General features: G+C 38.7%; 3 protein-coding genes across 8 annotated transcripts; 2 read left to right on the top strand and 1 right to left on the bottom strand.

Annotated features, from left to right (window-relative positions):
- Positions 1–731: 731 nt before the first annotated feature.
- RB195_020969 (uncharacterized protein) lies at positions 732–4826 on the top strand (the record flags this gene model as incomplete). 4 transcript variants are annotated; one of them, XM_064189552.1, is made up of 8 exons in its annotated part: positions 732–759; positions 1889–1958; positions 3913–4023; positions 4090–4236; positions 4387–4462; positions 4511–4576; positions 4631–4713; positions 4772–4826. In XM_064189552.1, 8 exons carry the CDS (start codon positions 732–734, stop codon positions 4824–4826), a joined length of 636 nt encoding a protein of 211 aa, XP_064045431.1. The 4 variants fall into 4 exon arrangements, with proteins under 4 accessions (XP_064045431.1, XP_064045432.1, XP_064045433.1 ...); XM_064189551.1 differs by having other exon boundaries at positions 4631–4707; XM_064189550.1 differs by having other exon boundaries at positions 4631–4707; positions 4777–4801.
- A 1-nt stretch (position 4827) lies between these two features.
- Positions 4828–15025, bottom strand: RB195_020970 (uncharacterized protein; the record flags this gene model as incomplete). 2 transcript variants are annotated; one of them, XM_064189553.1, is made up of 18 exons in its annotated part: positions 4828–4939; positions 5554–5660; positions 5869–5943; positions 6005–6168; positions 6229–6352; positions 6557–6684; positions 6754–6892; positions 7150–7337; positions 7435–7507; positions 7566–7655; positions 7723–7852; positions 7921–8009; positions 10732–10830; positions 13023–13169; positions 13221–13333; positions 13622–13724; positions 14007–14228; positions 14999–15025. In XM_064189553.1, the coding sequence occupies 18 exons, from the start codon at positions 15023–15025 to the stop codon at positions 4828–4830; spliced, it is 2130 nt and encodes a 709-aa protein (XP_064045434.1). The 2 variants fall into 2 exon arrangements, with proteins under 2 accessions (XP_064045434.1, XP_064045435.1); XM_064189554.1 differs by lacking the exons at positions 4828–4939; positions 14999–15025 and adding an exon at positions 14280–14324 and having other exon boundaries at positions 5529–5660.
- A 75-nt stretch (positions 15026–15100) lies between these two features.
- Positions 15101–25376, top strand: RB195_020971 (uncharacterized protein; the record flags this gene model as incomplete). Of its 2 annotated transcripts, XM_064189555.1 has the most annotated exons (17): positions 15101–15344; positions 17019–17245; positions 17904–18002; positions 18057–18141; positions 19873–20109; positions 20394–20704; positions 20769–20926; positions 21765–21856; positions 21909–22069; positions 22196–22294; positions 22442–22656; positions 22938–23118; positions 24203–24336; positions 24463–24640; positions 24751–24935; positions 25000–25083; positions 25280–25376. In XM_064189555.1, the coding sequence occupies 17 exons, from the start codon at positions 15101–15103 to the stop codon at positions 25374–25376; spliced, it is 2787 nt and encodes a 928-aa protein (XP_064045436.1). The 2 variants fall into 2 exon arrangements, with proteins under 2 accessions (XP_064045436.1, XP_064045437.1); XM_064189556.1 differs by lacking the exons at positions 15101–15344; positions 17019–17245 and having other exon boundaries at positions 18000–18002.
- Position 25377: the final 1 nt, after the last annotated feature.

A 25377-nucleotide genomic window follows, 5' to 3' on the forward strand; every position in this document is an offset into this window, starting at 1 on the left:
CATGCCATGAATCATCTGCACAGCTGACGCGAACTTCTCCCCCAGTCTGCTTGCTCTCTTCGTGAGAGCAAGCAAGCGAGTCGTTTAGCGATTTGAAAACTTTCATCATTTCTCAATTCTGGATTACACTTTCAGCTTCATTTAGCTTTATAGATGGCTTAGGAAAGTATCGTCATCATCATTATTTTCCTTGCTCAGGAACTAAAAAAAATCTAAAGAAACTAGAAAAGTTTTCTTGGAATTCCTTATTCAGGACCAGTACTTTGTAAGATACATGTGAAATCATTGCATACAGTACAGTTCCCCTAACGGAACCGTGAATTTCCGTACCAGTCTCTGTAAATTTTGAAGAAAAAAGAAAAAAAGAAGAGACTTCGATGAGAAACTTGCTGTACAGGGGATTTTCTCCTGAATGATAGACTTATTCTTCATTATTTTTCAAAAACTTGATTCATAAGTTCCTATCTTTTCAAAGAATTCACCTTCACTACACGTGTAGGACCTGCTTTTTTTCCGACACGATCAATATGCTATAAATTCTAACTGTCAGCGGTTCAGCGACCTCGCAATTCCTTATTCTATCCGTATTTTCTGCGTTAATTGCTGAGAACGCGTTCGCATTCGGGCAACGTCGCTCGCATTTGATTCCCTCAACTCCTTTGAATCGGCTCTCATTTAGTGAAAAGTGCCGGATATCCTTACTTCTTTTCCTTACAACATAACAAACTACAATGGAAGAGAAGAAAACAGTTGCGGAAGGTTAGTTCAATGAAGTCAGCTCTATGTTCTTTTTACATTTGTACGGATGATTCCTAAAATTATATTGCGAATTATTATTTTTATATTGTTTGCTACAGTTTCCCGTTCACGTTACTCTTATTGATGTAAATTGCAATTGTATGAAAGGGAAATGCGAAAACCGTTACATCCGGCCATATCCGAAGAGAAAAGTGTCAGGTTTCGCTTACCACCAAAACGTTTTTGATGTTTATTTCCAAATGCTTGGTTGGCTGCTGCTTAAAATCGACAATCAACAAGTTGCAATCTCTATGCCAAGATTCAAGGAAAGTCGAACTTTCGTATTTCTAAATAGTTGGTAAGAAAAGAAAATTTTGTATTTTCATGCCAGGTTCACGTTTACCTATTGAAAATTTTAGGATATAAAAGTAGAAGTAAAACAAAATTACATTACCGTGTCACATCCGCCCGTAATTTTCACTGAGGCCGAGCTAAACTTTGTTCTCTACTGGTTAGAGCTGTGCGATGATAATAACATCTTGTCAACAATATCGAATTGTCAACAAATTTCACGCTACCTCAAACTCACTTCCCAGCTGGCAGGCGTTTGGAGGTACTCCTCGAAAAAAATTGCATCCGGGGGTCCTCGTTATTACTTTTTTCACGCACTTACAAAAAAACCCAAACTAAAATGTACTTTTCTAATTACAGTGGAAAACTATGTTGTTGTCTGTACCGCATGAAGGAGGGAATTGAGATCAACTCTAAAAACGTCGTCTTAAGTCATTACAATTAAAATTTTCTTTTTCATTTACTATTAAAATATTGAGCAAAAAACCATCGTAGGAGGTACCTCACGTAAACGGCGATATTATTAGTCTGAAATTTCCTTATTGTTTCAGTTTTCTTTTCTTTTTCTAAAGGACTCACGCGTATCGTAAAATTGTGCTGAAGCACGTTGCACTTTGATAGTTCAGAGATTGATTCATCGTGAACTTTTGATTTTTCATTGGTACTTTTCACATAAGTCCTTCACTATTGATTAAAAAAACGAGAATTCCATTTATATTACAAATGTTCCACAGAAATGTGTCATCCATTAAGCAACTGTTGCTTCTTATCACTTTTCCTTATGTATTGATCGATTCAGTGACACAACGTTTGCGTGAGATTGAAGACTATAACCTTGCGTTTCGACTTCAGGAAGAAGAGTACTTGAGGTAAGTTTCAGCATTAAACACTTCACCAGTGGTTAACAACACAGAGAAGACTGATTTAGGTCGAAAACTCAAAATTAAGTAAAGATAATGTGAAGTTCAGATCTACTTGACCTTTTCTGTTCCCCGTCAGTCGTAGAATTTTTATAGCCTATTTACTACTTGTATACCCCATTTATTTGACCTTTATATTAAACATTTTCTCGACTTTAACTTAAAATATAGAGACGGGTGTAGCGCAGTTGGTTCCGCAAAAAGTATCTATCGTCAATCATATCGCTACGGATGCGCTAACGCATTCAATTCTGACCGTAAGGTCGACCGTTCAGAACCACCGTGTAGTCAACCAAACCTTTCGTCCCTCCGGGGTAAATAAATTAGTACCAGAAACACCGAACTGATACAAAATTGAACGCGCTGGCGTATCTTAAGCGGATTGATTGATACAAGATACTTTTTTTCTTCATCCTCTCAACCTTGAGATACAACATATTGTCGACACCGTCTGAGTGCCTGGACCGCTTACAATCGCTGATAGGAAAAGAACGAAAAAACTCTCGAGGATTATGTGTTCTGTTTCTTTTTTCCGCCTTCTAGATCTATTACATGCTGAGGCAATGTTTACATTACAGTTCTGTACCCACTTCAACACACACTTTGTGAGCTTTAGGATATTATCCTATTGGTTGTTGTCAAACTAAATAAATATATCCCTGCTCGAACCATGTAGCTCAGACATGACAATGATTAGTTCCGAAAGTAAGTATGTATGACATTTCACCACCTAAAAAATGAGATATGTTAATTGTTTCTCGTTATTTTCAGTGTAAAATGTTTATAGCTGGTCTCAACTAATTGAAGTTGATCAGGCAGCTTTGAGAACAGAAATAATATCGAAGATCAGAATTTCCTATCTAATCTGTACATAGAGATGCTGTCCGATCTCTTATAAGGCCAAACTTCTTGCTAACTGAATAACACAATATCATAGTCCTAGGATCATACTTTCAGTTGTGTTCGAATATTTCGAGTACTGGTCGCTTAACTGAGGCCATCATCCTCGAATTGCTCGGACTTTAGCGCTCTACTTTTTGATCGATTAAAACCAATGTTTTCACGTACACGTAGTGAGAAAAACCTAACCCCGCACTAACCTCAGACCACCGAATTAAAAAAGTAACACGGGTATGGATGTATGCAAATGTAATTATAAATGCAAATATATACTGATAGATCCTTTAATGTTTCATTACGCCTTTAAAATTCGACGTAGTCGAGTAACTGTACAGATAAAATCATTCAACAACGATATCATGTCACTAGAATGAGATAGTAAAGGCTTAGGGACAAATCCAAAACACAAATTGACGTTTATGAATGAATATTAGGAATTCTTCTTTTTTACGGAAATTTGAGGGCATTCACTGAATGAGTGTTGTAACTGAGATGGATTAGTTCAAATTAAGGTATTATACTGACGAATAGTCTTAACGAGTTAGATCGAACGAGGTGGAAAGATTCTGAATGAAAAGAAAAATCTGCAAATTACCTCACCACCCCACTAACTTATCAGACAGCCTTATCAGACTCCTTTAAGCTCTTCAGGCTCACGGAACATCACCGCTGATTTAGTGTTTAATCAAAGACTATTTCTGTCCACTGTTACTAGCAGTCTTGTGATAACCTACGAGGTCATACTCAGCATTTTTCCCCCACTAACTGGGTGAATTCGGGACTGCACATTCAGAAGTCGTCTGCGAAAGTTTCCTGAGAACTGAGGCGTGAGATCTAAGCGAATCTGTACGTGAACGACTCACAATATGCTCTCGGCCGTTATTTTACTTGAAAATAACAACAATTGAACGATCCTAAGGCATTCGATCAAATTTGGTATAGAAAATTCGCACAGCTTTGAGAGGCCCAGTCTTCTATATGAAATCATGCTGTTTTTTTTCAGTCATTACCACCGTAACAGAGAAGGACGACGCTTAGTTGGAGATGATACTAAACAATCCATTGTGGAGCAGGCCAAGGAGAATCAACAAAGAATAGAAACGATAAGAAAAATGTAGCTCGATGATGTTTTTGGTGCATATTGTTGGTTCTAATCAATTTCATTCTTTTTCTTTTACAGAACCGAGTCCGATGAAGAGTTGGCACGACGCCTTCAACAGCAATTTGAGGAGGAGGAGAAACAACGGCTCGATGAATTAGCTCGAAAAGATGCGGAACTCGCTCGTCGTCTTGCTAATAATGATGAACAGTCTACATCTGCTTTAAGGTGTGAAAAGGAATTTTTTTCGCTTCACATTCGTTTATCCGACGAAAACATCGTCAATCATTGCACTCAGCAGCAGTAGGGAGATTTCTCTGAAAATTTTGATACTAAGTGATTTCCATGTATATCTGTATTTGTGAATGTCGATTCCAGCACAATACCTCCTCCTGTTCACCCTTCGCACGCAAATCCAGTGCGACCACCACCACTTATCGACCTCTCCGATCAGGTTAGTGCACCTAAATATCCTCATATACTACAAAAATACATAATTCAGATGGCTACTTCGTCGAGTGTGCTTCATACACAACCAGACCTCCTCCAACAGCTTCCAACACCTATGGTTACTTCATCTGTCGAAAAGCAAAATGTTTTCACATCTCCGAATATTCACCAGGCACCCCCTGTCACACTTCATCCCACCAATCCATTTCTACAAGACCTATCCAAGGAACAAGTTCAAGGATCAACTCAGTACTAGTTTGTCACTTCTTAGTCTAAACCAATACCTTTTAATAAAGACTTGTAACATTTTTAGTTCAGAGTTTGGCCTGCCACCTCCATCTGATCTTGCTTTGGGGAAAAAGAGATGAGTCAAGTCTGTTCGACTCGTCTGTCATTCAGAAGAATCTCGCTCGAATTTGATAAGCCCGACACTATGAACTGGAATGTTTTTATTAAATAAATGATACTTTCATAACATTCTCTAAAACAACGAAAGAGATCAACGACCTAATTAAATCAACGATTAGGCTGGCTCGAGGCAACGTATACAACACGATACCGAAACCCGAAAGATGTACAGTATGAAAAGAGTAGTGAAATACCTATATACAAAGTAAGGAAAAGTGAACAGGACCCAAAAGAAACACCGAAAAAGCAAATACGAATAATTGATATCACAAACAATTCAATATCGGAGTGTGCTTTGCACACATCGGGTTGAAAGGATCAAAATCGAATAGTTACGCAATTATCGGTAAAAACCTTACAACGCTACCTTAGTAGCTGCTCTTAAAACTCTTGAGAGGTAAACTATAGATATCACAGGGTGACCGCGTACCTGACCACTGATAGAATAAGAACAACAAAAATTTTAGTGGATCATTAGGACGCTACGTAATTGTCTTGATGAAAGCATGTTCAGTTTGATACAAATTGCACAATCCACATAATGTAGGGTCTTCGTGTTCGACTAGGAGAAGATGAGATTTAACAAAAGAAAAATGAGGGAAATAAGGGGTGAAAATGAAAACAAGCGTTAAGGGAAATCGAGGAAAATTCACATCGAGCGACTAGACAGCGACGTTAACGACGGACTTCCCCTTCGCAGGTTGGCCACGGATCCACTCGGACTCGATGTTTTGAGCATCTGCTCTTCTTTGCAGTTCATCCTTCTCTATTTCCTTTTTCATGCGAAGTCGGACCTACGCAATACAAAAAGCTTGGAATCGTCAAATTTCCGCGCTTACAAGCATATGTGATGGTTGTCCGTAATTATATTAAAATAGTCTTTCCTCAGCAATCTTATTTTGGTATGCGAAAAAAGAAAAATTGTTCAGCAATTCTAAAAACAAGTGATACTAACAATCAGAGTACGACAGGTACTGTAGCAAAAATATACGAAAGGAGTACCTCGTCCGGATAGTAATTTCGAAAAATTCCTTCATGTGCACACCATTCCATTGATTCGTATGTGTGAAGTAATAGCTAAAAAAGAAGTTAAGTATAATCCAAAACAACCGTTGAGTTCTAAACTTTAATAACGTACCAAAGGGAAACGTGAGGTGAAGTATACGACAAATTGGTCAGGAATATGACCCAAAGAATCGCGAACGTCTTGAGGGAGCTCCCGGTAATGATGCTTTTTATTGCGCATTGCACGTAAAAGATCTTTTACCGAATTCCCTTTATATGTACGGAACTTCCTTAGATCTGAATTTAAAAAAAACCAGATAGAGACGACTTTTAACAAAAATACAGACCCTAATTTACCTGCAGCAAGCGGATCGCATATGTTATTTCTCCAGTTTCCTTTGACGACAGCACGAGCGTTTTGCTCTAACCTTCGCACGATTGTGCTCGAATCATCTTCCTTTTCAATTCTATCGGAAACATCCTGTTAAAGTTATAAGTTATATAATGAAAAGAAATTGTTCACTCAGTCTTCTTTTGGTGCTGAAACACTCGATGAAACTGAAAAATAGCCGTTGCTAGTTAAAATCATTTTCTGAGAAACATATTCAGCTGGATTTCTCTAATACAGTGACAATGGCAACATCAACTAAAAAAAATCTTCCCATTGACAAATTGGATAACCTACCCCGAAAAATTGCAATCTTCGATCGGGTTCCCAAAAGAAAGGATGTGCCAGAACACACGGCAATGACGGTCGCATGTTCGGGACTCTTTGAATCATTGATTCAATCAGAGAGATAGCCACTGGGACATCTTAATCAACCGATTTCATTTTCGTAGGCTTCAAAAGAAACAAAGGAAGCTCTAAGTTGGGAAAAATACCTCGTTTTATTCCGCGAAGCATGTAATCTCCGTTCACGATATTCGTTTGCCTGTGCAAACTATCTCCAAATGGGTGGTCTCCATCTGACAGCACATAGTAGAAAATACATCCGAGAGAGAAAACATCAACGGGGAAGCTCTAGAAGTCAAGTGCCGAGTGAAAACTTTTTAAGCAGAAACTTATGACTGACTCACTAAAACAGTGACAAAAAAAAACTTTTTTTAAACTTTTGTTTTTGAAGTCAAATGGAAAACCCGTGCTGTCTCTACTTTCAAAATTTGCGGCAAGTGAATAGACGTTGTTAAGATACGAGTGAAGGCAAAGGGCACGGAAATGACCCACTATTTTTTATTTAGAAGAGAAAAAAACATAGAATTGCATTGGAAGGGACTCACAGTGCTCTCGGAGCTAAGCGCTTCAGGCGCGATCCAACCATCTGTACCAGCAAGTCCACTTCTTTTCGAAAGTGAATGTCTACCAGGTTGTACTCGCTTACATAGGCCAAAGTCGGAAATGACCGCACGAACTCCACGAGTTCCTGTTGTCGACAGCAACACGTTTTGAGGTTTCATGTCACGATGAACTGAATCACAGATAATGAAAGGGTGAAGAAGGACGTCAAATAGAATTAGCTTTTGCAGCACGTTGAGATAAACACAATTTATGAACTTCTTAGGTACCTATGTGCATAATGTGTAGGTGAGCCAATCCTTCGGTCGCCTGACGCAGAAGCTCGGTTGAAGTGATGCAGACCTACAGAGGAGGTGTTTTAAAGTTGCAAAAATAAGTAATGTGAAGAGACAACTTTTACTTTTTCTCGAACCGTAGCTTCATGCACGTAGTCATTAAGGGAAGCAACACACAATTCCAGTGCAAGGTAACGAAACTGACTGTCTGATTCCTAGAAAAGAAAATAAAGAACCTAATTGAACACATAGACAATTGAGTAAGTCTTTTCTAAGTCTCACCATACAGAAGTACCGAATAACGTTCGGATGGGTGTCACTTTCGCGCAGAAGATCAGCTTCACGATCCACAAGTCTCACAAACTCAGACACTACCCTTTTAACGGCTACATCTCGGCCATCAAATTTGCCTCTATAGAAAAAAAAAACATTGACCGCTACCACAAAAAATATAACATCGTTATGAAACTACTTAATCACCTATATACAACAGTTCCTTCACAACCACGTCCAAGTATTTCCGAAGGATTGTACTGCAGTTTACCAACTCTCATCCATCCTTCAGGCACCTAAAAATTACATAATAATTATCACTATCAATTACAATTATTACAATAATTTGTGTCACCTTTATTATCATTACATATTACTGTGTACTCAGGGTTTGATGGTGAAGGCTTGATTATGTGTTTGGCTATAGATGGCTCAAGAATCATTTTTAAAAACTTTCAGTCACTTTTTTCACATCCCTGAAGCCTCACGAACATCCAACCCTGATCACATGTTTTCTTTCTCTGTTTTGTTCTAAAAAAAAGTTCAAACTCTGTTAAGAGACTGAACTGTTATTTGGAAAAATACATCGCCTTTCAGATGTGGGAGGGATAAAAGAGCAGCAAGAGTTATGAAAGGCTCAAAATCTTACTGCAGCAATTTTCCTACATTATATCCAACAACCATTGGATAAGATATGAGCTCTACAGAGATCATAGGGAGATATCATGTTTGCATTGCGATCTTTTGAGGGGAAGCGAGATTTTTTAAAGAGAAAATGACTGGAGAAAGTGTTGTTTCACCGTTTTCGAATACGCTTCCATCAAAAATGGTTTCAAAAGCGAACAACAATAACGACCTATAAGTTTGACTCGGATCTTCTTTCGTATAACACTTATTCATGAACTGAACTTGGAGAACAAAAGCAGGATCTCGCTGTAGAGCTCGCTCGAGACATAAAATACTCAGAAATATTCAATTTTTAACCGCATGAGGTTAAAACTCTTTAAAAGTTGCAAACGTCAATTAATCATATGCGCACTGCGAAACTCGTCGCATTTCCTCCTTTTTTGAAAGAATTTCCCGAGAAGAAGTGTATGTAAGTATAAGGGAAATTCCTTTACGGCTCTCACATCAAACAATACATAATTATCAAAGATGAGCTACAGAGATAATCGACCGAATGAAATATCTGAACAGAGAGGGATTTACAAACACTTGATTCCTTGTGCATTTCTTTTGACTTTGAAGCCTTTCCGGTAAAAAGAGGAAGGTAGCAGATTTCCGTCACTGTAGTTGGCCCATAATGCCTTTACTTCTCAGGCAATGGTAGTTTTGTAATAAATGACCAAAATGTGTTGCGGGCAGACCCATCTTTTTTGGTAGATAGAAGTATTAAAGTAATTTTCGACAACTGAAACTTTTTATAAGTACTGAAGTTCGCTTGCAACATTTTTAACTTTAGAATGAGAGAGTTTAATTTCTGCTTCCCAGACAGTTTTTCACCTTTACAGAAGCACTTTCTGGGTAGCCGCGTTGCTTCGTTCTATATATATATATATATATATATATATATATATATCGCATAAAAATGCCAACAGAATAGCAGAAGTTCGAAATGTTATGAGGTATTGAACTGGCGGTACGTGGCGGATCCTCATTGAAAACCCTCTGCACATATGCGGAGTTCTTGCTATAAGACTTCTTAGAGAAGCAAAAACTCTGAGATATTCTTCAAGCTCTTTGATTGAGACAAATCTCTTCTGCAACCGCCATAAGTCAATGGAGAGGAACGCCCGCTACGAGTAGCGAAAAGAGACGTATGTACAGCCTATGACGATAAATTTTAAGGATTTCGTTCTTCGAATCCATTTCATACCGCTGGATGAAGATGTGAACATAAAGAAGTCTCGTAAAAGCAGTAAGCTGGTAGAATTTCCCATGGAGAATGGTCTTTTATTTGAAACAATAGTAGATTACCGCGGACGACATTACCTATCCTTAAAACGCAGATGGTGAAATCTGATACAACTCCGGAGATAGTTTCATAAAGAGTAAAATGAAAATGACTCTACTTCCAACAAAAATGAGAATTTATAGGAGTATCAGATATTTTCTACTGGAGAACATTGAAAAAGTCCCTTTCAAGAAGCATCTGTCGGAATCGCATGAAGTTTTCACAGAGAAAGGATATTTGAAATGTTATGGTGGAAACGGATGTCATATTAAGCCCAAAGTCTTCGAGACAGCAGATGTCTCTAATCTAATTCTTTCGTCCATGACCGCATCCTCTTTCGAGATTCTGGACTTGGATTGAATAATAACGAAAGTAAGTTCACACTCTTCGTTATCGAACCAAGCAAAGACTGAAAACCGACCGAAAACTGCCGTGGAATGGAAAAAAAAATGCTATTTCATCCACCTGCGCCTCAAAGTATATAGTGATTCTACATTGATCGATTCTTTTGGGATGAGACAACGCGTTCGACCCAGAAACATGTGAGGTTTAGGAGCCGTAAGCGGCCCGTACGATGAGTTGAGGAGTCATCCGATAGCTCAAGCAACTGTTCTTGTACAAGGCAAAGTAAGATCTCCGAACCATGGAATGTGCAGATTCCGTAAAAGTCTTTATCACTGCGCTGCGCCGCAAAAAAAAAAACCATACCAATATCCAAAATTTAGGGTGACTACAAAAGATATCGTTTCCTACGGTACTCATTCCGCAACCGTCACACGGTGATTGCAGTTAGCAACGGTCACGACATGATAGAGTTCTCATATAATTCCCGAGTTGAGAAGGCGAATTGTTTCGAGAATTTGAGGATGCAATATGTGGGATGGATGAGGAAATGCTTGTCATCACCAAAAATTCCCAGAATGAATCTAACTAATCTCTATCTCTACCTAATGATAGAAACCAATGGTCAAAAATATGAAGAAACTGAACTCAACATCTTTTAACCTAAGCGCACCTGTCTGTCACCCTCTTCCTACTGCATTTAAGATGTTGACAGAAATTACCTCCTCCTTTCTAGTGAATATCCAGGTCGTTCCAGTGTTCGACTGTCTCGATGTTTGAGCGCTGCGAGCCTCTCCGTTGGCGATCAAAGCAACTCCAGACTGAAACCATAAATATACAAGAGGGGTCGAATAAGTAGCGAAAAGAACTCATCTAACCACTCCTAAGAAAGCCAAGTTGTCATTTAATCTGATCTTATTGATGAAAATCAAGGCGATCTTTACATCCGACAAATAACATCCAGTTCAAGAAATTAGCAGCGATCCCTCCCACGCCGGATCCATAGTATCGCAGCCAACAAGTGTTCAGATAGCTAGCTGTTAAGAGTTGTACGCGCCATAAATATTCGTTAAACGCGCTCGTACGTGACACCTATTTATTGTTACGAGTCAGACAACATCAGGAATGTTGGGATGTTTGCGATGGAATACCCTCACAACGCAGTCGTTCGTGACCTGGCTTTGTTTTTGAACACATACCAAAGCACAAGACGATATGGAGGTTTGATAATCTCTTTAAATCGGAGTTGTAACACTTTTACTGATGTATAACGAATCTAGCTATTTCACCTTCAATCCCTACCACTGTGGTGGCAACCAAAGCAGAGAGAAGTGAAAAGATAGGCTTTTTATCTTCGCGCCTATATAAAGAACTTCCATAAGTTTATGCAGAAAAAAACAGCGCATAATAAAAATACTCTTCCGGAATCAGAAGAAAATTTACGGCAGCATTCGGAAGATTCGGATACTGGGCGCTTCTTCTCAGTTTTCAAGAATCGCAGCGAAAATGCAAACCAAGTGTAGGAACCAGAGACCTCATGCGTACTCGAAGGGCTCAGTTTACTTGACGAGGCAACTCTTTACACATGTGCCAGTGATGCGATCAAAGCGCATAGATTAGATTAGTGGTGAAACTATCAGAGAACTTTTTACGCTCGTGCAAATAATGGAATTTTTTTTTTAATGCGCTTTCATTTCATACGTCGCAAAGCTAGGTAGAACGAATAGCCTGATGGGATAAAAACAAGTCTTTCAGGCGCTACTAAGGCCCGTGATCCTTGAATTTGCAGGTGTTCAGCATTTTCGCTGCCTTAAAAACTACATTCCGTTCTCGGTGTACTGCGTTAACGACGTCTGGTAAGACAGCAAGCATAAAAAAAGAAGAAAAGGGAGAATGGACTTGAAACTTAGTTTAAAACCCTTATGCGATCGAGAAACTGCAGAAGTGTATCCATTTTTAACAGAAGAAGTTGGGGCTCGAAATCTGATCCAAAGAATGTCGTTCGATCGTGCAAACATAACGTATGCAAATATATCATGAAATATGGCTCATAACCTGAACGTTCTGAATTCTGCCTAAACACGAGCGAAAACAAAATAAAAATTCAGAAGCGAAATTACAGAACAGTTTTGTTTTTTCACGTTAAAAAAATGTATCATTGTTTTTTTTCTCGCCCAAGTATCTGTTTTCGTGTTGAGTAAAGACAATGATGAAGCAGATATCACATTTCAACATGCCGCCCTATATGTTGTTCGGAAGTTTGTGAACTAATGAACACTCACTTGCTTAGCATACCTCTAAATATCGGAATGTGGCAGCTGAGAAAACTACGTGGCTAACAAAGGCCTCAAGCCTAGGACTTCCTGGTTAATACTTTCGGCCTCGAAGGCATCGTCTGCGCAGATATCCTTATTCAAAACTACGAGCTGAAGTGTTCAAAATTCGATGTAGAGTACTAGAGCCGCCATTAAAAGAATTCTATCAAAACTTTTCCTCCCTACATTTTCTACTCCCTCTGGTAGAAGATGTTTTGACCTAATCTTACTTTAGCTCAGTGGATCATTTAATCATCGCCCTGGTAACAAATGTCAAGCAGAATACTAGTAATTCTTTCTTAAAGTAACGACTTACTATTAACCCTGCTCTACAACCGCCGCACTAACTAACTGGGAAGCATCCAAATCATTGATTTCTCAGGCATAGAGATGTTTGCAACGAATCCAATAACATAATGATGCGCACTTTTAGATTTGGATTTTTACCATATCCTTTGGAAAGTGGTTACCAATTCAAAGGTGCAACATCACTCTAATGTGAATAGAAATAGTTGTGCAGGACAACAAATCAGAGACAATTATTTTGCACAGGAGTAGACCACCTGACCAAGTCAAATACAAAAGAATGAGCAAAGCAGTCCTGAATAGTATCTTGTCCTTTATACTTTTACATCCTGCTAATAGTTCCTTATTAACTAATTCACCGGGTACATTCAAAAAGACTCCCGTTAACCCACTTGTTTTCCGCACATCCATACAACAGTGATCGCCAACGTAAGAAGGGTGAAAACAGCTGTAGCGAAAGCTGTAGGATGACGTAGGTAGATCTCGAGCAGCATTCCACTCAGCGATGCTTCGAATGTTTGCGTTGAAGTAGAGGTGATCTGAAATCAGGATTATAATAATTAGAACAAAGCAAGACTATTCAAATTAACCTGCTTGATATCCCCCAAGTCTCGTTTGTAGACGATCGGAGGAAATGAAGGCGTATTCGTGAATCGAATCGGTAAAATTGCTCCCAGATCCACTGCAGGTTTCTCATGATAACCTGGCAAAACATAAGCATGATCCTCAATTACATTATATGATTCCATTGGCAAGAAAAAGAGATTAATTACGCGCCTGTTTTTACTTGCATCTAATGTGTTATATTTATGAGGGCACTAATCGGTGCATCAAAGGTGTTAACAAGTAGGTAAATAGCGGTGAAGACAAGAGTCAAAAACATTCGGGATCACAAAGAAGTGGTTTTTCCCAAACGAGTTATTATCCGTTTATTATCCGACGGGAAATTATTGCTGCCACTTAGAATTACGTAGGTAGAAGTAATACAAACCTAAAAGTAAGAACTCTCCATCTGTTGTTTTGTGGGTGAAAGCTGGAACATCGATAGAAATCATTGGCCTCGCGCTAGGAACAAATTTTGACTTCTCTTCGTCCTGAAAGAACGTTGCAAAGAATTTTTCGTTAACTAAGACTTATTCAGAAGTAATACAAAAACACAATATTAAGTAAAGAACGAAAAATGGAAGAATGAAGAGCCCTTTAAAAATGAAAAATAATACTAAAATGAAATAAAAATGAAAGAGATACTCTGATATACACTACAGATATCAGTCTGCCGACAGAACTAGAAAAATCCACATTTTACACCTACATTATATCGCTAATCGAAGATTGCCTAAAGAACCATCAACAGAGATACAAACACAAATTTTTACCGAAAGAGCTATAGGGCTCGGGCCTTCCAGAAGTGGTGGTCCAAGATATTTTGGAGCGTAGGTGATCGTATGTTTGTCCACTAATACATCCATAGCATAGAGTCCAAAAGGCGATTCTCCAACATAAAGCGTTGGAAACAACGCGTGTTGAGGAGACGTAGTTTTTGGCGAAGCGTCAAGGCTGGCAAGTACATCGTTTCTTCCACCAGGAATCAAAGCACTCTGAAAAGTTCAATCAAATGATCACCTCTATCCAGCCGAAGACTGGAAAACACCAAGAACAACAGAATCGTCAGAAACAGCGTCGCTATCAATCATTCGCAAAAGATGAGCGAGCTATCTGAGTGCAAACTCGATGTGATTTCGAGTGAAAAGATCGATGGTCGAAAAGGTACTGGTCATGGTTTGTGAGGTAAGTGAAAGATTCACTAGAACCTTGACCTTTTTCTATGCTCAGATATGATAGGTTACGAGGCACAAGCGTGTTTTGTAACAGAGTGTAATGAGCCAGTGATGAGCTTTCAACGAGCAGAGGTCCGTGCGGGTGTGAATAAAGTCAATCATCGCCGATCAGATCGACAGCGTTTGAATGAGATAGTGTGAGAGCCGCTCAAACATTTCCTTTAACCGTGTAGTCCAGTCTTGGACAAATTACCTCTCTGCCCAAATTTCGAATCTCTGTTTATATGCTTGTCATAGTCCGACGGACAGCAGGCGCATCCCTCCGAGCGTTAGCTGCCTCAGGCCACAACTGATTTGTGGCTGCCCCTCTGCACTGCTAACCCTTCTTCAATCAATACATCAGTCTATAATTCCCATTTTTTCGATTTTTTAAAATCAGCCTTCATTTCAGATAACTTCGAATGGTGCACAGAATCACTATATCCTAATTACTTGCTACAACTGAATAAAAATTCCATTCTGAAGTAAAACTGACTATAAAACACGCTGAGCTGAGGGCCACAAAGCTGGTGTGCTGTGAAGAAACGAACAGGGACACCGGAGTAGATGTTGCCCATGCCACTGACTGACTGACTAGCACATCAGCATAGCCTCTCTACACTCGACACTTTCCACTGAAGTTTTTTGAAACGATGGAGGGGAATGATGAGCCCCTCCCATCTTCTCAGGCACGAAACTTATCGCAAGAGCATTCAAGTGCCGACACTCACAAATCTTCTTTTGCTGGTACCCGACAAGCATCCGAAGACAGTAAAAATATCAGATTCGTCGAGAGTGATCTCTTAGACCACCACGGCCGCTTTCATCGACCCTCCTTTGGAGATCCCAGCAAGAAGTGGCAAAATGTACGACGAAGGATGTCGATCAAACCAATAGGTGTGTGACTTCTTTTTTCTCTGTTATGATTTTATCGTACTTTTTTTATTTGCAAAGTAAGACTTTTTCATTCGTAGAAGAAAGTAGTAGACTAATTTTGCTAATTAATTTTTCTTGCATATTCAAATCCTCCACTAATAATGTTGAATTGAGTTTCTCGGATATTTTGGCCGAAAAAGCTGGACATACAGAGAAATCCGCACGTGGTCCCTACGACGATCTGGTCGACCAACAGCCTTTCATGCTTCTCCTCCCTCTTTCTATCGATTCTTGATCACACCTTCATTACCACTTCCCTGTTTACATCGTGTACGTGTCGCGTGCTCGGAGATTCTCACTGGCTGTACTCGTTTTCACAAGAATCACAAATGTTTCTCCTCACTCGATTATTCTGTTCACGGATCTGATATGAAACGTTTGACTTTAATAAGGGACAATAGTTCCTCGTTCAAGTACAGAGGCAAGTGTTACAATGTTTCACAGCAATTAGTTTAGAATAGGATCATATTGAATCCGGTCGTTCGATTAAGGTTTCGCCTACCTATCGTTGCAACTTGTTCCATCATAGTTGTACAGCTCACCATCGATTTTTTCGGAGTATGCGCCGAAATTATGATGCTTTGCGAGAGAATACAAAAAAGATCTTCATGATGCATCCTTACTTCTGATTATAACTAGTATTTTAAAGACATAAAACTGTTCGCATCAAAGAAGTAATGGAGACTCAGAACGAAATTCAAGTAATGTATGAATTCGATTCCTAAAGCTTGAACCTAGGTAATCTTCAGGCTTCATGGAAACCATTAACTCAAAATAAATTCATTTCATGTGAAGGCATTGATTCCAAAAATTTATTTTAATATCTCGTTGCTAGTGGTTAGGAAGATCCGAAAATCTCGTTAATATTTGTAATTTCAAAAAAAAAAAGAAAAGGAAAAACATTTCACAACGCTTGAACACTGTTTGACTGTTTATGATCTAAAAAGGGTCCCAGAAAAATCTAGTGGACATTGAGAAAGTAGGTTATTGTGGAACATCACTCAATCTGTACACCTTGCCACCGCTCGATTTCATCATTTACATCTTGACTCTTTTCATATGTCAAGCTTCAGCTCACGCTACAGTTTCGTGTATGAGCTTCGGTGAGTAGCACAGTATGATAAATAGATCCTTCACTGGATCTGTCTCATGTTGTTGCGTATCACATTAGAAAAAGTTCAGAGAGCTGGCGTTCGCACTTGTTGTGATTTAATGGCGCTCGTTATACTTTAAAACAGCAGATGCTATGAGCGGTAAGAGCAAATAAAATAGAATTAAATTAAATAACAGAAAGACGAATATGGACCGTGCTGAGAAAGAAGAGTACCGCCTGTAAGAGTAGGAAATGAACTGCTTGTTCCTAATTGAAGTACTTCGCTAAAATTGAAGTACTTCGTAGCAGTACTTTAGTTGTACATTATTTTACATTCGCGGTAATACTTTTCCCAGAAAACCACCGCCTTCAACATAACTATGATATCTGGCCCTACTATTTTGGCATGGGTATTTGTTTTTTTAAGAAGTATAATTTAATGTCAAATCAATGAGGGATAGCCAACACATTTACAATCGCTATCTTAGATTAAGAATTTTGAATTAACACTCTCTCCTAAAATTGACTAGATGCTATTTCAGGCCTCACTAAAATACGGGTACGAGGACATCTGAATTATAAAGAGATTCGACATCGATTCGAACGGCAAAGCACATTTCATGGAATTAGCCATGCAGCTCTTGCTCCAAATAATAGATGGCGGTGTTTCTGGTACACTGCATTCTGGCTGTGCTTCTTCTGCCTAGCTATTCAGATATTTTTTCTCGTTGTAAAATACCTACAATATGCAAAGACTGTTGATCTCGATGTAAGTTTCATTTCTATGATTTTCTACTAGTATGTTCAACAATATTTGAAAAGAATTTGCGAGATGTAGCATCGTCTTTACACAAACTTTCAAAAAAGCCCAAGATGCCTTTGCTCAGATTTTTGTTTCCGCTTTTTCCCGAAATCAATCAATTGTGGTTTTGAAGGAAACGGTGATTAAGTTATTCTCAAGCGACATTTACCTGGCCCACAACAAGTGCAACCAACGCTGTAATGATTACAGAACGAAAAAAAGCGAAAAGGGGAGGTTTTATTACAAGAGCCCCTGTTCAGTACAATATTCAACTCCCTACACACAGATGAATGTGGGAACATTCATGTGTTGGTGGGGAGTTGAATATTGTACTGAGTGTGAGAAATGTGGGAAAAAATTCATAGAAATAGTCCCACGTTTCGTGCCGATATAGTGAGTATGAAGCATTCACTACAGCAAGCAATTTTTTCAAAGAAATAATCAAGCTTATGAAGCTTTTAGACCTTCTCAGCGGTAATTATCAAAAAATATTCGAGTAAATCACTAAGAATGAAAAAAAAAAGATCCAAAACATGCGCATTTCAGAAGGCTACGATCCTGTAAAAATACTTGAATCAATTAATTCAATTCATTTTTCATAAGTTGAACGATCAACATTTTTCAGTTAAAATTTGAAAACGCTCCATTCCCTTCTATTACACTATGCAACTTGAATCCTTATAAGAAAAGTGCAATTAATCAAAATCCGGAAACTAAAGCTATGGTGAGTGGAATAGGTAAATAAACGTCAACATGATTTAATCAAATGTGGTTGCAGATCGATGCATATTCCAAACGAATATTCACCGGTGATAAATCAGAAGGTATCGCCGCAGCGTTGGCATCACATCTGCATTCAAGAGGTAACCATTAAATAACCTCACATATATTAAGCTGCCGTTTACATACAGTATGCATTATTCATCTTCATACATCACATCTTGACGTTTTAACTCGTCTTCGCCCCATCTCCACGTGCCTCTGCTAAGTCACTTTCATCCCGTGCATACCTCTAACGCATTTGCTGCCCCTACTTCACATAACAGTAAAAATAATTATTATGGTCCGAAAAAGCTCCTCACTTATGCATTACACACAACTCTTCCAACCTCTTGAAACAGTCTCTGAAACATTTTCACGGTAAGAGCAAAGATGTATGGTAGAAATTTGTAACTATCTCTTCCTACTACATATTGTACTAATTACGAATTCGCTACTTTTGGCTGCAAAGTTAAAGACTTCAAATTTGACGGTTGGTATCCTTAATAACTTCGCAAAAAATTGAATTGTTATCAGATTTACAATCCATTGAGCAACCAGACAGCTGCACATTCTCAACTTTTTCAGATTATAGATCAGCACCTCTTCCATTCGTTTGAAAGCTTAAGCAAAATTTGTGACCTACTGGATTGATTTCACTTCGAATTTGTGCAAGAAGTTATTTTTATTCTCGAAAATTGAAAAGAAAATTCATATTCTTATTCGCAATGTGTAACAAGTTAACTGAGATTGTAGGTAATCCAATCTAAAAGAGAAAAACCTATGTTGCTTGTATGATGGAGGAACCAGTGATGCTGAAATTCAAATGATTTTTACATTAAAAAATCCTTTGTCATTTTAGCATTGACGATAAACGTTACTGACCTAGCAATCCACCTCCTTCCATTAAAGCATAATTTAGAAAAATAAGCTTAGGTTGTAAATCACGTCATCGACTCTACAATAAAACTACCTTCTAGGAAATCCAAAACAAGTAAAAGATTTGAGAGAACTATTTTGTAACAAGCAACTCCTCCAGAGAGACTGTCGGTTTTGTTCTGAAATTTGCGTATTTCCAAAACTGGAAACTTTTCTAATAGACTAGATATTTCTGTGAATGAGATTTTACAAGTCTTACAATATGTAATGTAAAAAAAGTTTTAGCAATCAGTACGGGGCACTGAATGTGACTGAATAAAGAAGAAATATCTGGAAAATTTTCAACTGTTATAGTGAGATCGCGTTGTTGAAAAATGGAGATTTTCGACTATGATAAAGATAATCGTATCGTTATCGTCTTTTTCTAAAGAATCTACACCCTTCGCCTATCTCAGTGCAAGAAAAAAATCACAAAGACATCCGATAAGTGACGTAGGCTTCAGTGTAAATTCTTCGACATCTCTCATTACCATATTATTCCCCTATCGATTTCCATTTCTTTCTGCAATTCCACACTCTTCAAAATCACAACCAGAACTACTGATCTCGAGGAAGGCTAAGAGAGGATAGCGTATTAAGTAAGCTGGCACCATCTCACTTGGCATAGAACAATTTGACCAATCCATTTCGCTACGCGGAGAATTTTCGTGAAATACTTGTTAAAAAAAGTAATGTAGCGAGTGTTCGCTGAGGAATGTCTTTGTCGCGTTTCAACATCAAGTTATTTGTCAAAACGTGCCGTCTAACAAACGACACATCGATGCTACGCCCAGTACACTGACGAGGGACAGCCGCATACGACAAAAATGTATGATGGGAATGAGAGCAGCATCTTTAGTGACACAACACAGTGCAGGTGTTCTTCTGTTGAAACGAACTAACATGCTCGTTTCCAGTTCGTCGGCACAAACGCAAACCGAAGCGACGGAAACACGACAGACGTTATCATCAGGCTCTAGCTGAATGTCTCTGCGATATTGATCCGCTAACAGCGGAACGGAAAGGTTCCTGTTTTGCTGCCTACAAAGGAAAGATCTCCGTTGACATTTCACTTACACCACGAAGCCTTCACGCTTCAAGATGTCTTTGCCAACTCGATATGGTTTCCAAAACGCTTTGGCCGTGTTTTCCTTGTAAGTTTTATCATAGCTTCTAGAATAAAATCCTCATCATTCACAAGATCATTTTTTTCTTTAAGAAATTCCTTTAGATACAACTTTTTGAAACAAAACCAACAATCTGCAGCCAAATGAATTACAAGAGAAATCAATTACATTTATTTTAATTACAATTAATCTTATTATTATTATTATTTTATCTAATTTTAATTACAAGAGAATGTTCAAAATGAGAAATTGCAACATTTCAGATGACGTCATACACTAGTGCACTGTCCATCAAAAAGATTCTGTTGCAGATAATACATGGAAAGAGAAGCTTTGCATAGAATGTGTTGACGGGACTGGACACTGCCCTATGAGGTTTTACCGCGGGAAGGAAAAGTACGAGGCTATTAAAGAACAAGTCGACCTCTGCCTCTGTCACAAGGAGTACAATCATTGCGTTTCAAATCGGGACGACGGTGTCATCATCGAAATAGATCCAAATGACGAACTTGACAGCCTCAATATCACAGCACGCACTGAAGCTCAAATAAGAGTGAAGCAGAAGTCCACCACAACAACCACAACAGAAGCACCCCAAGTCACCCAAGCGCTAGGATTTGAGGTAGGTTATCGAAAGAATGAGGGGTCGAAGAGATTGAACATATTTATCATTTTGCCATTTTCAGAATCTAACTGATGAAATCGCAATAGTGACTCAGGCACAGCAAAATTTAATGTTTGCTGTTGGATCCATGACACCAGAACAGAAGGAGGGGATGTCACATCAGCTAGACGAATTCGTTCTCAAATGTTCGTTCAATCAGAAAGACTGCGACATGGAAAAGTGAGTCATTGGTCAAGTTTTTTTTTCGGGTTGTTATAAAGTAAGTATGGTGAAGTTCTGGAGATGTTCATTTCGCTAAAATGCCAAAAAATATTTACAAACAAAATAAACAACAAAATTTCTTTTCCTGTCCTTCTCCACAAGCTTTTCGAATTGTCTGCTAATTTTCTCAATTTCATCGCCCAAGTTAACACATGTTTATTTGCGCAAAAGCCCAGCGTTCCCATGCGTGCAGACTTTTCCTATAAACTTTTTGGATAGGATAGGGTTTTAAAAATGTTAAGCATACATTATTCAAATACACATACATTTCCTTGTATTCATTTATCAGTTCTTATCTGCGGGGACCAAAATCTCTTTTAAAATCTTTGGAAAAAGCCTGCTAATGAACTGCAAACTCCGATTTTTCATGGTTTTTATTTTCCATCGACATTCCTTAACTGTTCTTTCCTTATCATTCAAATCTGCTCTTAAGATTGATCATCGACGTCCTTGAAGTTGTCCCTCCGGTTCCGAGGTCGCTCAGTTCTTTTGTTCTTTATCCCGACAATTCTCTATGCATTGTTTTCTTAATATTTACATGTAAAAAGTTAAATCCACTTTCAAAATCTGTTTGTCGATTCGAAAGAGACACCACCAGTTTGTTCTACAGCAGATCATCTTCAATTCCGCGCTCCAATTCCAAAAAAGCTATCGTCACTCACATTCGTAGCCACATATTTAACAAGAAAAGTAAAATTAGTTTTAGACATCAGTCTCTTTCATTTCTGTTGAGCTTGAAATGTTCAGAATGCAAAGTTTAGCCTTTGATTTTGGTCCCAACTCCTGAATTATTTAGTGATTTCACACTATACTACGATAACACTTATGGGAACTGTTACACTTTTAATCACGGAGGTGCTTCTTCACATCGAGCAGGCGCTAACTACGGTACGTAAAAAGTCGTCGTAACTGCAAAGGAAAAGAAACAAAACTCTTCCAGGACTAAGAATCCTTTTGTATGCAAATGTGAGCGAATATCTACCCACATCTGAAGCAGTGGGGTTTCGGATAACAGTACACGACAAGCATATCGTACCATTTCCCGATGCATTTGGTTACAGTGCTCCAACAGGTTTTATGTCGTCTTACGGTGTGAGGATGGTTAGTAAATTATTTATAATTATATAGTAAATAATTATTTGTCAAGTTTTCGCCATCTTGATTACGTACAGTTTTATTTCGACCTTGTATTCTGCGAAGCCAAAGTGAGAGAATTTCAATTTTCAGAAGCAGTTCATTCGTTTAGTTGCCCCGCACGGGCACTGTAAACAAGGCGGGGAAGACGATCCGAATTTCATCTACAAAGGATTTAATTACTCTGTCGAGGTGATTTTCTCTTCGCTACGAACATAATTGCATCCACTCACATCTCAGTGTCACTGAGTGAGGAGTGGTTATTTTGAGTTTTTTTTTTGCTTCAATTATAAGGTTGGAAAGATTCAATGGAACTTTGGAATTGAAAATGGAATTAAGGCTTGTCATCGAAGCTGCGCACAAAAAGTTATTATGGAAATGTGCAAATGTGGTGACCCGATGTTTCCAATTCCGAACATCACGGGGATTGCAGCTTGTCATGCGACAAATGCAGAAGAACGTGACTGTCTTCGAAATGCGACACTTTATCTTGGAGAGTTGTACTCTAAGGAGAAGGAAGGAGTTCCCGGCTGCTATTGTCACCAACCATGCGAGTGAGTTCATCGCCTCTCACTAATTTGCGTAGTTTCCAAGAATCCGCACGCAACACACTGGTTTAACGTGAGATCCTAAGAGTTCCAAAGCTACGGGGAATATTTCTATTCGTTTTCATAGAACAGCATCAGCTACCGACATCACACACCAGCTAGCATAAAATGATCCGCATATCAGCTACAGTTATCCTTAGACAAATTTTAATGCATTCACGTGTTTACGCCTCCCGTTTGAACAGAAATTCCAAGCAATAGGGTATGGCTATGGAATGTTCTTCCAGGGAAACCAACTATGAAGTGACATATTCGGCAGCAAGATGGCCGTCCGGTTCTGCAAAAGTAATGGACTGTAACCCTGGCGATTTCTTGTGCCTTGAAAAATATCGCAAAAACGCTGCGATGATCCAAATATTCTACGAAGAATTGAATTACGAAACACTGCAAGAGACACCAGCGTATACGGTAAGTACAATTTTCGTTCTAGTTTTGAATGACTGCGGCATTGCTGATTAACACCATCTTCAAAGCAAAAAAATCTACTAATTCCACTTGGTGAATTGGGTCCCGGTTATTTTAACAGTGCGGTTAATCCACAATACGTTAACACCCCTATTGGCACGAAGCATCCAACAAACGTTAAATGCCAAGCTCTCCATACCCGTTTGATTTCCTGGAATAATGTCGAAAATAACTAGTCACTGTATTTTTGCAGCAAACTACATAACAGATCAACCTCGGCATTCTCAATACGCTATAAAGTAGTTCATAGAGTAATAACTGCGAATATGAGATCTAAAAAACCAATTACTCTGAGGTATCGGGTAATGCATGGTTGATTTGAGCGAAACGATTCACAGACAGATACATTTAGGGTCTACGAATATCCTCACTTCCTCCAAAAAATAAACCTTTAAGACCTACTCAAGCTGACGCGTAACGGATGGCCAACTAACCAACCGCTTCGCATAGCTTTCTGCTAACATTTACGTTAAAAAATAGTAACCTTTACAATTAGAACGCAGAGTTGCTACCAACTCATCTAAATAATAGAAGGCTATTTCCGTCACAGATAATATTCGGCAAAATGGGCTCGTCCGTCACGAAAAAAGAAAATCTAATGTAGAACTTTGAAAAACGGCACCATCTGCATAACTTTCTCAGAGTGGAAATATTAAAACAGTTTGCCCTTAAAATTCCTCGATCTCACTGATTTTCTGGTTTTAAAACGTTTATAGAGTGCTATTTATATAAACTCATTTGTTGAACATTAGAAGACAAACGCGGAAAAATAAACCAATTCTAAAAGCCTGCATAATGTGAGACTGCGTTTTGAAATAGAAATTAGACAATTCCTTGCTATTCTGAAGTAAATGTTGCAAGCTTTCAATAAATAAATTTAAACGGAAAATAAATCCTCTTCAGCTGAATAAGGGAGCAAAATTAAAGCACTTCTAGCAACTAGCTCTAAGACTGTAACGAACTATTCGCTCTTCGATACGCGTTCTGACAGTAATTATCGACCTCAACTCCTAATCTTATGCTCCAGCTTACAAGCGTACTCGCCGATCTTGGTGGTTTAACTGGTTTGTGGATCGGCGCCTCGGTGGTCAGTCTGCTCGAAATTTTCTCACTGATTGTGTTTGCCTCACAAGCATACGTGAGAAAACGAAAAGGATCAATGTGAGCGTATTTTCCTATATACTGATCACTTTTCTTTGTCATTTTTCACCAATATAGTCCCAGAGAATCGATATTAATGACTTTTTTTTCAAATTTCAAGATCAACGTAAATTATATAAATTGCAGTGCATCATCATCAATGTCTCAATTGGCAGTGCGGAAAGCATCACGCGCTTCGGGGCATGCAATTCATAAACCTAGCATTCATCGACTGTCCGTGCAAGATGTTCGTTCACTACACTCAAATCACTCATCACGATCTAAACAATCCATAGTGATCGAGGATCTTCCATCTCCTATCCAGGTAACCGTAGAAATTTTGTGCAGAATATGCATTTTATAGCGCAATATTTTGTGTGTCAACGTCCTAATTAACAAACTGTGTTTTTCGACGTTCTCTATAAGGACTTTCAGGAGCAAACAGATGACGAAGAATCATCGTCTTCTGGAACCGAAGGTACCGTAGCTAGCTGCCGGTATCTTGCTCCTGGCGAAGAACTTCCATGCCTCTGTAAATATGATTCCGATGGCAACATTAGGGTTATGAAAGCATTGTGTCCTGTTCATGGATTTATGGTCAGAAGAGGCTATGACTACAGGTATGAAATAATCTGTGCTTGCAGTGATCGTCTACGTTCATAAAATGCAGGATACGCATTTCAGTGTCTCAAACAGTGAAGAAGACGCCCAGGATGACGAGGTACATAAAGAAGAACCTTACTATGCCGAACCATACCAACCTAGAAAGTCAGTTAGAGGTTCATTTTCCTCGGACTGCAGCGTGAACAGAACGCTGTTGTCTCAAGCAGATATCTGCACGCTATAAGAGTTAATACTCATAGCTTCCTTCATGATAGTTTCCTTCATATGGGTGCCCTCGACGGAATAAAAACTAACATCATTTTACTTAGAACAAGTGCGGGTTACTTCTAGTTATTTTTAGGAGCTCGAGAAGAACGAGTAAGCGGAAGAAGGAAACGGGTCCAAACGGTCAAGTGTCCGATCAGAATACGCCAGGAGAATCATCAACTGAACAATGAA

The sequence above is a fragment of the Necator americanus genome, chromosome II (genome assembly GCF_031761385.1).
Source record: "Necator americanus strain Aroian chromosome II, whole genome shotgun sequence".
In the NCBI taxonomy this organism is placed as follows: Eukaryota; Metazoa; Nematoda; class Chromadorea; order Rhabditida; family Ancylostomatidae; genus Necator; species Necator americanus.